The sequence below is a fragment of the Bemisia tabaci genome, chromosome 5 (assembly GCF_918797505.1).
Source record: "Bemisia tabaci chromosome 5, PGI_BMITA_v3".
Taxonomy (NCBI): Eukaryota; Metazoa; Arthropoda; class Insecta; order Hemiptera; family Aleyrodidae; genus Bemisia; species Bemisia tabaci.
In genome coordinates, this window is record NC_092797.1 from 14,017,504 (window position 1) to 14,029,158 (window position 11,655).

General features: G+C 34.7%; 1 protein-coding gene across 3 annotated transcripts; it reads left to right on the forward strand.

The window, feature by feature from the left end:
• Positions 1–36: 36 nt before the first annotated feature.
• Snx1 (sorting nexin 1) lies at positions 37–11,415 on the forward strand. Of its 3 annotated transcripts, none has more exons than XM_019058713.2 (11): positions 37–386; positions 1,256–1,303; positions 1,810–1,908; positions 2,882–3,122; positions 3,462–3,623; positions 4,429–4,550; positions 5,365–5,571; positions 5,838–5,930; positions 6,305–6,448; positions 7,095–7,247; positions 8,203–11,415. In XM_019058713.2, exons 1-11 carry the CDS (start codon positions 297–299, stop codon positions 8,281–8,283), a joined length of 1,440 nt encoding a protein of 479 aa, XP_018914258.1. In that variant the 5' UTR covers positions 37–296; the 3' UTR covers positions 8,284–11,415. The 3 variants fall into 3 exon arrangements, with proteins under 3 accessions (XP_018914258.1, XP_018914260.1, XP_018914259.2); XM_019058715.2 differs by lacking the exon at positions 37–386 and adding an exon at positions 502–611; XM_019058714.2 differs by lacking the exon at positions 37–386 and adding an exon at positions 705–752.
• The last annotated feature ends 240 nt before the right edge of the window (positions 11,416–11,655 follow it).

An 11,655-nucleotide genomic window follows, 5' to 3' on the forward strand; every position in this document is an offset into this window, starting at 1 on the left:
TAGGAACCTTACATTTTTTTTGCGAGATTTTGACGCCAATGGTACAATTCGAAAGTAACTTCTAACTTGTATTGGTTGGTGATTTGGCCAACTTGATACTCAGCCTCCCGTGACCTTGGAGCCACCACCACCTCTTTTCCATCTAGTAGAACCGTAGATTATCAACAGCCAACAGCACCAATTGGCAATTTGACTTTATTCTCAATCTCAATCATTATTTTTGAAACCTTTTCTTTCGGTTATCAGAATTGATTCCTCAGAACTTTTTATCTAGTGCCAGCTAATTTCCCATCAATATGAGTTCAAGTGAAGTCGATCCAATAACTTCTGACCCATTCGATCAAGCTGATGATGATGATTATGACTTGTATACTTCAGCTATTGGGGTGAGCATTAGTTTCTTATCACTCATTCCTAGATCAGTCGCTTCCCTTCATTCCTCTCTGCCTCTTGTCAGGTAGGCTTATTAGAACCTTTAATGTTTGCCACTCAGTTGAAGTGCCCTCAGTGCTGGCGCTCTGCAAACAACCATCCCTGATAGCCCTTATCAGCTCTAGTCAAGAATCATCTTCATTTTGAGTTCTCAATTTGGTGTCTTTCAAGAATAGGCAGTAAGTGGGGAAGTAATCCACCGGCAACATTTTCTCTGCTTTAATTCATCTGCCGCCTCTTTCATTTGTAAAATGCAGAGGAGATGTACGCGGTGCAAATCGTGCCGAATGGGCCCACCAGCAAATATAGATTCACCCAAGGCAATCAGTCAAAATACCTCTAATTTTATTTTGACTGCTACTACCAACCTCTGCTTTATAGTGTAGCATTAATTATTTCCTTTATTGGCTAAGTTATCCCCTAAGTAATGCCAACATGGTTCAAATTCAGCCTACTTAATGTCAGAACAAACGAACCAGTTAACATCAAACCTAGCTACGCCCCTTCGAAGTAATGTCTTTATCTTCTAGTTTAAGTTTGAGCTTTATCTATTTTTTTGTTTGGCAGGAACTTATCTGGAGTACGTAAGTGATTCACTCAACCAGGTGCATATGAAATATAATTGTGCCTTTGAGAGTGCCGAGTTTAGTTTATTTGTTTAAGAATCTGAATTCTATTTTAATCTTAGACTGGACTCTTTGACTTTACTTTTTTGAACAGACTCTTCTTTCGTAGCTTCTTTCCTAATCATTTTTTGCTAGAGCTGCCAACTGCACTTAGTCAAATGACCTCCCTGTCTGATGCTCTTTTGTTTTTGTCACAGGACTCGATGAAAACATCGCAAGCTGAACCAATGTTACCAAATAATCAGGTTTGTTTAAGTATTATTTTTTATTGTTTCATTAAAAGTAGGAGTAAGTCCTAGTTTATAACCAAAAAATACTATATGAAGTTTCTGTGGAACTAAGAATGAGAACGTCGTTCTACTTTTTTCTTAAAATGATTCTTCCTCAGAAGCTGGCTAACACTACCCTTTCTGAAAGGAAGGGTTTACCTCCAAATTCATTATCTGCAATTTTTCAACTAATTTTCTTGCTAGATACTGAACATGTTTGTCAGAACTTCTGCATGATAAGGCCTGAAACCATGAATACCTTGAAATTATGGTGATTTGAATTTTCAAAATAATTTGCAATGAACCCAACTTTTTTTGAATAACACCCTTTTTCTGGAAAATACTTTAGAATGTTCAAACTACAACTCTATTTTCCCGCCATTTTATTTGAATTACAGAAATCTTTCTCCCAAAATCTACAGCGTGATTGAGTTATTCTTAGCCAAATATTATTTAATTAATACCTTTTTGCTCTGTGACAGGCTCCTGCAACCTTACCATCAACACCGTACGAAAATGGATCGCCAAGTATTGGAGTTCAGAGCCCCCAGGCACCAAAAAAGAGTTTACATTCCTTTGACGTAAGTCCAATTTTTTATTTCCGACATTAAACCTTTCCTCCTCAATTAAGATTTTTTGTGCTCTAAAAGCTCATTCAAACTTATTTCTTGAAGCTGGAAATAGAACTCTATAAGTAGCTCCTCTACACGATTTCAACAAGTTTTCCTGGTAGTTTTTAGGCTTGGTTCAGACAGCCAAACTTTCTGGTTTAATAGTTCATCAAACCATGCAAATGAAACTAGCAGCCCGAGTCAATTTGTCTATGCACAGTTGTTTCGGGATGGCGCTGATGAGTATACTTACATTTTCTTTATACCTGAATGGGGTGGATCTGTTTTGGTAAACAAATTTTGCTAAAGTTTGTTAAAGGCTGGACCATCTAGACTGGGCTTTTGACTTTTAAATTGTGTTAAATAGTATGGCTTAGAGCTGCAGCCCAATTAAAGATAAATTATAAACCTAAGTTGATAAAATACTCCACTCCAGGATTTTTCCTAATGGTTGAAATTTTCTTCCTTTTAATTTTCAAGAATACGAAAAGCTCTCAGCATCCTCATTTGGTAAACTCCATTTTCCTCCAATTTTTTTTAAATAATGATTTTATTCTTCTTTTTTTCTTTGCTCATGAATCTATAATTTCTACACTGAAATGAACCAGCCTTTCCATTGTCATAGATTTTTTAAAATGAATCTTGTAAAAAAAATTATAATAGGTAGAAATAATTATTCCTCTCTGACTTTGAGATCTTCCTATGGGACTCAGAGTTTTTGGGGCTAACATTTTCTGTACAGTAACCTGTCGCAACAAGCAAACCTTTTTGGATTACCAAGTATTGGTGTAGCCAGCAGCAAAGGCTTATTTACTTATTTAGCGAACATTGGTCAATTGTACAAGGAGACTTCCTTTGATTTGATGCCTTTCTTTTGAATGTGTCCTCTGTCTTTTCCCATGAATATTTTAGAAATTAAAAATTTCCCATTTATCTTTTTCAGGAAGCAGAAGAGGACCAGTACATTGATATTAGTGTCACTGAGCCCAGTAGGAAAGGTGATGGAATGGGATCATACGTAGAGTTCCAGATCAACACCAGAACCAATATCAAGTTATTCAAAGCACGTAGTTTCAGTGTCAGAAGAAGATTTAGTGATTTCTTAGGGGTTCATGACAAACTTGTGTCTAAGTATCTGCGAGCTGGCCGTATCATTCCACCTGCCCCAGAAAAAAGCGTCATAGGTAAACTATTTAAGTGAAACTGTCTTTAATGCAAAATTATTTTTTTCAGAAAGAAAGCAATTAATTTCTTAGAAATAGGGAATGATTAAGGGAGGAGGCAGTTGCCCTCCTCCTCCTCCTCTTCCTCCTCTAAGCAGTAGTCATTTAATGGTCTCGGAAATGTTGAAAAAGATGTATCATTTTCAAATGAGTTTTTTAAAGTAAGAGAAATTCTCTCGGAAGAAAGTCTAAGATTGCATGCCCTCGTCAAGCTCTTAGCTTAGTGGTCTCCGTATAACTTCCTATAATGGTTTCCTCTCGAATAAATCTAATAAACCTATTTTTTCACTGAATTTTCAGGAATGACAAAGATTAAGATGTCATCATCAGCACAGCCAGAACAGAACTCATCATCTGAGTTCGTCGAAAGACGAAGAGCATCTTTAGAACGCTATCTGAAACGAACTGCCCTTCATCCTGTCCTAAGAATCGATCCTGATTTTAGAGAATTTCTGGAAGCAGGTAAAGCCTCTCTAAAAACTACTCATTCAATCTGCCCTTAGGATTAAAATTAAAAGTGAATAGTCCAACTATCAAATATGCATGTTTCTGCTGGTAATGTGACAGATCTTTTGCTACTCGTTTTTAATACAGGAAAATTAACCTTTTTAACTCAAGAATTTTTCCAGGATTTTCCCTAAATTATCTTTAAATCTTCTTTAAAAATTCCATCCTAAAATGTAAGTCAGCTTTCTATTGCAAAGATGAATCCAGATCAAATATTATAAGGCATTCCAGTCCAGAAGTATATTTTTCTGGTTTGGTCATTGATATTCGACCTTGTATCCTATGCTCTCATCTGATTCAAACTTGGCACAATCATTGCGCTGATTCTTTGCTCTCTATGGTCTAAGTCTTCCCTCAAATAATAATGATTTAACATCTTCAGATGTCATATAAAATCAAGAAATATCTTGTGATAGTTACTAAATATTTTATACAGTAGTATACAATATTTCATTTTATATAGTATAAAGTTTAAAATCGTTGTAGTTCTCAAACACAGGAGTGTTGAAAACCCTAAATGTCAACTAGTTTTTTTGTTTGTTTTGACATAATACCGGTATAACAATATTTTCAATCACCCGCACTTTCTCAGAATGATGAGCCAAAAAAGAAAAGAAATGTGAATAGTAAAGAAAGGAGACAGAAATCAAAAAGAGAAAAAAAAATTGACCGCTTACTTTAGTTGACTGACGTTTACTTTACTTAAACTGATATTATTTTATTTCTATTGTATTACATATTTCTATCTCTTTTTTTTCAGACCATGAATTGCCGAAAGCTCATAATACGTCCGTGCTTAGTGGAGCTGGTGTAATGCGTCTTTTTAACAAAGTAGGAGAAACTGTCAACAAAATGACATATAAAATGGATGAAAGTGATCCGGTATGTTTTCTGTTTTATTTTTTCACCAGTCATTTTATCTAGGGCTGTGCAAGTACTCAAATTTTGAGTCAAATTAAGCCAGGTCCTACCAACTTGACTCAATACAAAGGTGCATTGTGGCTTGAGCAACTTCTCGACTCAGCTTGATTGATAATAACTTCAGCTTTTTTCAAGCCAAGAACGCAGTGATGAATTGGGGCTTGAAAATGAACGGAGATAAAACTGGAAGTTGTATTGTACAAACGAAAAGAGCAAATATTTGTATCATCACAAATATTAAGTTAGTTTTTGCTCTTCACATAAATTATGTATCATGGGTCTTATCAACAGGCAAAATACCACCTGAAGACATCAACTCACCAACAGCCCTAAAGAGAAATGTTTGCGGTGTGTCAAATTCATTCCCTATCTAAATTTACCAAGCCAAAAATACAGCTGTGCATATTCTGTGAGCCATTTCAGCTGAAAGTTGTTTTTCTTCTTCACCAATATGAGTTTGCGTATTGAAGCACTCGAGGGGGGTGATCGAAAGCAATGTGCAATCTCCTTCAAATTGTGTTTTTAACCTTTTGACCCTTAGCTCCATCAATTGCTTGTTCTTTTTTCTGAAAGGAGCTCTTTCTATTTTCTCATAAAGTTCCAGAGAATATATTTTTAATGTCAAAGAAAAATCATGCAAAGTTCTACCAATTAAAAACTGTAATATTCCCTGCGCTACAAAATTGTAGAAAGGTTGCAACATCACAAATGAAGAAATATATTTTTCAACTTCAGAATCAGTATCTTATGTAATTAATTGCTTTTTGTTTTCCAGTGGTTTGAAGAAAAAACTCAGTACATAGAGCAACTCGATTGTAACTTGCGAAATTTGCACCTCAGTGTTGAAACATTAGTAATGCATCGAAAGGATCTTGCTGTGTTCATTGCCTCTTTTGCCAAAAGTGCTGCAATGCTAAGTAACTGCGAAGAACATACCAGCCTAAGTCGAGCTCTCTCCCAGCTTGCTGAGACGGAAGAAAAGGTATTCCATTTTTTTACTATGGTTTCAAAATATCTCCTCATATCAGTGCCATTTTTCTGACTGATCAATTAAACTCATGTTGTGGAGCTGAACACTTAATGCGAGAGAGTACCCTTTTTTTTGCAAAATAAATTATGTAAAACTTTTTTCAAAATTGCTAGATGGGAAGTTCCTAGATCCAGAAGTACCTTAGCCTTCTCATCCTAAATACCCGTTTTTCATACCAAAATTTTCAAATTATGTAATTTTTATTTCTTATCTTACAGATTGAAGCTCTCCACAATGAACAAGCCAATGCAGATTTCTCAATATTTTGTGAATTGTTAAAAGACTACATAGCTCTTGTTGGAGCCATCAGAGTAAGCCCTCTTATATTTCTTAAATCATGTTTTACTTTTGTTAACTTTAATTGTTGTAAATACGTTTTACGTTAATTTCAGGAAGTTCCTCCACTAAGAAACCGTAAAAACTCAAAGTGAAAAAATTGATTTTTTTTAATATGACTTTGCTTTTCCTAAAAAGAAAAAATCCTGAAAAGAAATTCTGAAACACTGCAAATGGAAGGACTTTTCGGACTCATTTGTAGAAATTAAAACCTTTTAAAAGCTGTTGAATTGTTTTCGTTTAAAGATGCAAACACAGATAATTCTCACCCCTAATTTTTTCCCCGCTTTTAATTTTTTTGACCACTAAGACTTTTATCTAAATAATAACGAATGATTTTCTTCCCTAGGATGTTTTCCATGAAAGGGTCAAGGTTTACCAGACGTGGCAACACTCGCAATTAATGCTAAACAAGAAACGGGAACAGAAAGTGAAAATGGAACTGAATATGCGAACTGACAAAAGTAGCACTGCTAATCAAGAAGTTGCTGAGGTAATAATATTTCTCATTTTATTTGTTCAAAAATTCTCCAAAGAAATGGGTTGACAATTTTTTTTTTTTTTTTTTTTTTTTTTTTTTTTGTAATAAGTGGCAGAGAACAGGATCTCCTTACCACCTCATTCACAGTATTGGAAAGTACTGTGAATTCATATTTCACTAGGCTGCCGTGTCTATCATGTTATAGACGCTTATCATGGGATTTGTCCCATGGGACAGATGACTCAAGCATGTCTGTTTCAGATAACGCTCCTCATCACTCAGCTCTCCTCTACATTTACTCCATTCACCTCAAAGTGAAGAGCAATCCTCAACAGAACGTCGAATGTTTCAAATACCAGCTTGTATTTATAAAATTACCTCACAATAGATCATATCTTAGACTGTGTTCAGCTGAAAAGAGACAGTAGATTTAAGCTCCTCTTGTAAGTTAGCCAGTGAGCTGAATAATAAATCGACCTCTCGAAAAAATTCTACTCACTTTTAGGTAACAAAGAAGACCCCTCTGGGGGTCCCAAAAATATTGGTACTTTGCTGCTAAATGCAGGCCAGTTATCATGTATTGGTCAGTTTATACTATGTATTTTGCAATGTACAAAGTCAAAAAATCATGATCATTCTCTTTTTTCTCTCTTTACAGTGGGAGGCCAAAGTAGAAAGGTGTCAAGAAGAATTCAACAGTATCTCTAAAATGATTCGTGAAGAACTGGAGCAGTTTGATGTAAATCGAGTTAAAGACTTCAAAGAGACTATTATCAAGTATCTAGAATCTATGTTAGATCATCAACAGAATGTGAGTATTATTTTTGTATCGCACTATATTTACTAAAAGCTCTCTTCCTTCTAAAGTATTTATAATTTGTTTTAGTTATTTTTAGAAATTGTCTAGGGTGACTTCCATGATTTCTCAGCAGGTGATAATCTCTTGATGACCATTATTTTCAAGTTATCACCCACCTACCCACTCTCTTTATTTCTTAAAAGCTGTCCTTGTATGGCTCAAATTACCCAGCAAGAGTAAAAGTATTATTTTGATTCATCGCCCTGAGTACAAATTTTGCTCAGTGGTCTGATTGCCCTTCCCAAAACAAGAAGAATCGGTAGAAATATTACATGAAAAGCAAGGACAGGGAAGCAAAGAGATCTATAAAGTGTGAAAATTGACAGTTTTTTAGAAGAAGAAAAAAAAACCTCAGCTTGCTCTTCACTACGTATCAAATCCTTATCCAAATAAATTGTTTGTTAGTCTCGATTGAGGCAATTTTCCTGCGATACTTACTCCTATTTTCATTTTTACACATCCCATTTTCGAAACTGCATTTCACAGCCTTCCCATTTTCAAAATCCGTTTTCATGCGACTTGCAGCCTGATTGTTGAAATTTTTTGTTTGTCGGAACGACAAAGATGACATAGGTTAAAAGGAGGAGCGTGATTGGTCGGCTATGTCTTATCGCTGCTTTGTCGTGTCTATGTCGGGTTGACCTCTCGACAAGCTAACGGGACCTCTTAAGTCTCCGACAGTATGTCGTCCATTCCACCTGACAAAGGCACGACAAAGCAGCGATAAGACATAGCCGACCAATCACGCTCCGCCTTTTAACCTATGTCATCTTTGTCGTCCCGACAAACAAAAAATTTCAACAATCAGGCTGCTGCCAGTCATGCAGTCAAGAGTTCTCCGCTCTCCATTGTTTCTTAACTTTAGTCTTCAGTTTGCATATAACTGATCATTCAATTTTTTTTACAGGTCATGAAATGTTGGGAACAATTTTTGCCTGAAGCTCAGCTTATATTGGTCCAAGATGAAATGTCCCGATCGGTGAAGTAAACGAGAGTATTTGTACAGTTTAAGCTTTTCCAGAGTAAAACGTAAGCTCATGCTCTATTTATTGTTGAATTTTTCACTCGCTATGCATTTAAAATCAACTTGAAATTTCTCCCTCTCACTCCTTGTTTATAACTCCAAAAACATTAATCCAAATCAACCTATTTTTTGTTACTTCAAAGTGAAAATTTATTCTACTATTTGTTACCTTTTTTCCTTGTGTTTTATACTGCTCTCAATCCTGTCTACTTTTTCTTTGTATGCATTTTTTATTCTTTTTTTTTTCACTGGAACGTCAAAATTTCAGGTCAACTTTTTTTACACGGAATCAGCGAATATTTTCGTAATTGTTCATTCACATCGTATTTCTTTCTAATTTGTATGCTATTTTGTATCCTTTTGTATTAATATCCATACCACCATGTATTTAAGCTCTCACATGGTTCGTTTGTATTTTTAACTCGAACTACTGCCCATGAATAACAGTTAGATGATCGTCAGTCAAAAGAGGTTCAGGATGTCTGTCCAGCCAGAAAACTGACATAACAGTTTTTACTGAAAATTTTTGGGGATTTAATGTAGAAGACTGGGATTTTTTCCCTTTCTCAATTTTTCATGATCTTGGTGCTCCTCACCTAAGAGAACAAAGATTTTGGATTGAGAACTTCAAAGTTGAATGTAAAATTATCGGTAGAAGTTGTTCCTTTCTCTCACATGTTCGTAGATCATCAATTAAATTATCAGGAAATTTTTGTTATTTTAGCTGAGAAAAATAGGAAAGTTTTTTTATAAAAAGCTGTAGACACCGTGGATTTAGGAAAGTAATTGAATGCTACCTCCGAAGTCTTTTGAAATAAAACCCAGCCGTAGAGAAAAGTATGAGGGAAAGAAGCCTAGGAGAAGGTTTTTTCTCACTGGTCAGCAGGAGTCATCAGGTTTCAGAAAATCCAATGAATAACATAGTGTCTGATTGGCTAAAACTCATCGAAGGTGAAAGTAAAAAACACTAACTTCAGATGTAATGCCTTAAAATGGCTGTTGTCATATTATTCTTTTCAAGGCTACGGAGTGAAAGTCACGGTTAAAAATTTCCTTAGACTATTTTGTACAATATGAAGAAAAATCAATTAATTTTCTGGAACAAAATGTTGGTGTTTCTTAAAGAAAAAATTAAATCTGGAAAGAAATTTGTATAGTTGCGAAGCAAGACACATGTTTCTTACTTTCATTATAGTGTTCATATTTTGTTTGGACGGTCATGCCTATTTATTTTTTGTTGTAAAATGACTAACGTTTATTCTTCTCCTTAAAACTGATGTGAGGCAACTCTGTTATGAAACAATGGCCAATGGATTTCTAAGTGCTGATTTGCTGATCGGTGAAAAAACCACGAAATGAACCTTGTCTCAGTTTCTTAGTATGTCATTCCATTTAAAGTACAAAACTCCAAACGTGAAACTGTGAGTCCAAACATGACCCTTTTTACAAAGGTAGGCAAGAACCAATCATCATTGAATTCAACATTCATCAAAAATACCGAATCTAACGTAGAACTCACATAATTAAGTATTAGAATCTGCTGTTTCGCTTATTCCTCCAATTTGTGAAACACTCACTCGATGTACTTATGCAGAGTTAAAATTAGGTTTTAAAATTTTATTTTACTCATTTGTTTTTCTTTAATGAATATTTTTCACTTCCTTTCATATGGCTGGCATCTATGGAAAAGGAACCAATTAAGTGGAGTTGTTCATCAATGCCCCCATATACTTAGAAAGATCGATGGCATCGTTTACCTATACACTCGGACATGAGCAAAAGAACTTGGTTCCTTCACATAAATGCTGCCTATATTTTAATGCACCTTCCATTAAGAAGCCATCTCATATATTTATGCTGAGATTGCTAGTTCTTCCAAGATTTTATCATGTTTCTGTTCTGTATTTTTACACTTGTTTTTTATACAATTTCAGGGTTACAACCTGTCGTAACCTCTATTGGTTAGCGAAAGTTTTAATCGTTAATCTAAGTATTCTTCCTAAATTTTTACTGTAGCACAGCCAAAGTTCACAAAGGAAAAATTAATTTTTGACTTTTTGGGATTTTGCTGAGATCCCCTCAACTAAAGTTTTTGAAGAAAAAATTTGATATCTCAACTTGGAGACCTTGTATCTCCATTGCAGTATTTCAATAGTTCCCCTCCCACTTTGGTTTAGGAGGAAAACGAGACAACTTTATTACTTGTAATTTTCACAGGAAATTCTTCTCATAGAGAAAAATGATCCAGGCTCTTCTTAAAAAATTAAATCGCTTATTTTTTTGCAATCTTAATAGAGTCCATGCCTAATAAGTTTTAGCACTTTTAGACTGCCATAAAAGATTGTCTGAAGTCAGTTCAGCATTGAAAGTAAATGCAAGAATCAAGATAGCGGATTGTCTGTTGCTGTCTATAAGTGCATAAACTTATTTGGCGTGGATTCTAAGCTAAAAAAAATTTCAAGAAATTGTAAATGGGTCAAATCTGCTATAATTTCTTGATCGATAATGTCTGAAATTACTATTGATGTTGGAAAAAATTAGAGAGTTTAGATGGGTGGGGTGAACGTAAGCCGATACTAATACCTGGAATAGTGGGGGAGAGCAAAAAAAAATGAGACCGTAAGCAGGAAGACTCTTTTTTTAAAATTTATACTTTCATGATTCCATGTCCAGTTTCATAGTTCCAGTCGTATTTCCATGCATGAAAAAGAGCTATGAAGAGATGCAATACAAGTGTAAAGCCGGAAGTCCCAATCATCGGAAAATGCTTTGATAATTATTTTTACTTAAAAAATGCCTTTCTGAATTCTTCAGAATCTCAGTTTTTTGCACCTACTTCTTTGTTAGCAAGATCTTTTATTTACTGCTTAATGATGTTTTAATTGTATTTTATCATTTTATCTAACAATTTTATTCAAATAATTGTTATCATTATTTTTTCCCTTATTTCTAAAACATTTGTTATCATTTTTTTCCTCAAAATCATTTGTGATGTGATTGCATTAAAAATCACACTATCCATGTGTAACTTCATGTATTTGTTTTCAAACGGATCATAAACATGTGATATTAAGTAAATAAACCATTTAATGTGTACATATCGGTGGCTCTCAATCATTGAATCAAATTAAAACCAATTTGAGTGCTGGGTGCAGGAGAAACACTTCTGGAGTGTGGTATTCAAATTCCTCCGCTAGCATTTCATTCATTCTTAGGAGAGCAAATGCGTGCATTTTGTTGAAACTTACTGAATATTCTTTATGATTTAACAATATTCTATCGATGAACTCCAGAAAAATCACCCATTATTTGTGACCAAGAAGCTTCCCTCCAGCA

Excerpts from the sequence above, each read along its gene's own strand:
- Snx1 (XM_019058713.2), top strand. The coding sequence starts at position 297 with ATGAGTTCAAGTGAAGTCGATCCAATAACTTCTGACCCATTCGATCAA. Across the intron at positions 4,551-5,364 it reads AAATGGATGAAAGTGATCCG|TGGTTTGAAGAAAAAACTCA; the intron begins GTATGTTTTCTG and ends TTTGTTTTCCAG. Across the intron at positions 7,248-8,202 it reads TGTTAGATCATCAACAGAAT|GTCATGAAATGTTGGGAACA; the intron begins GTGAGTATTATT and ends TTTTTTTTACAG.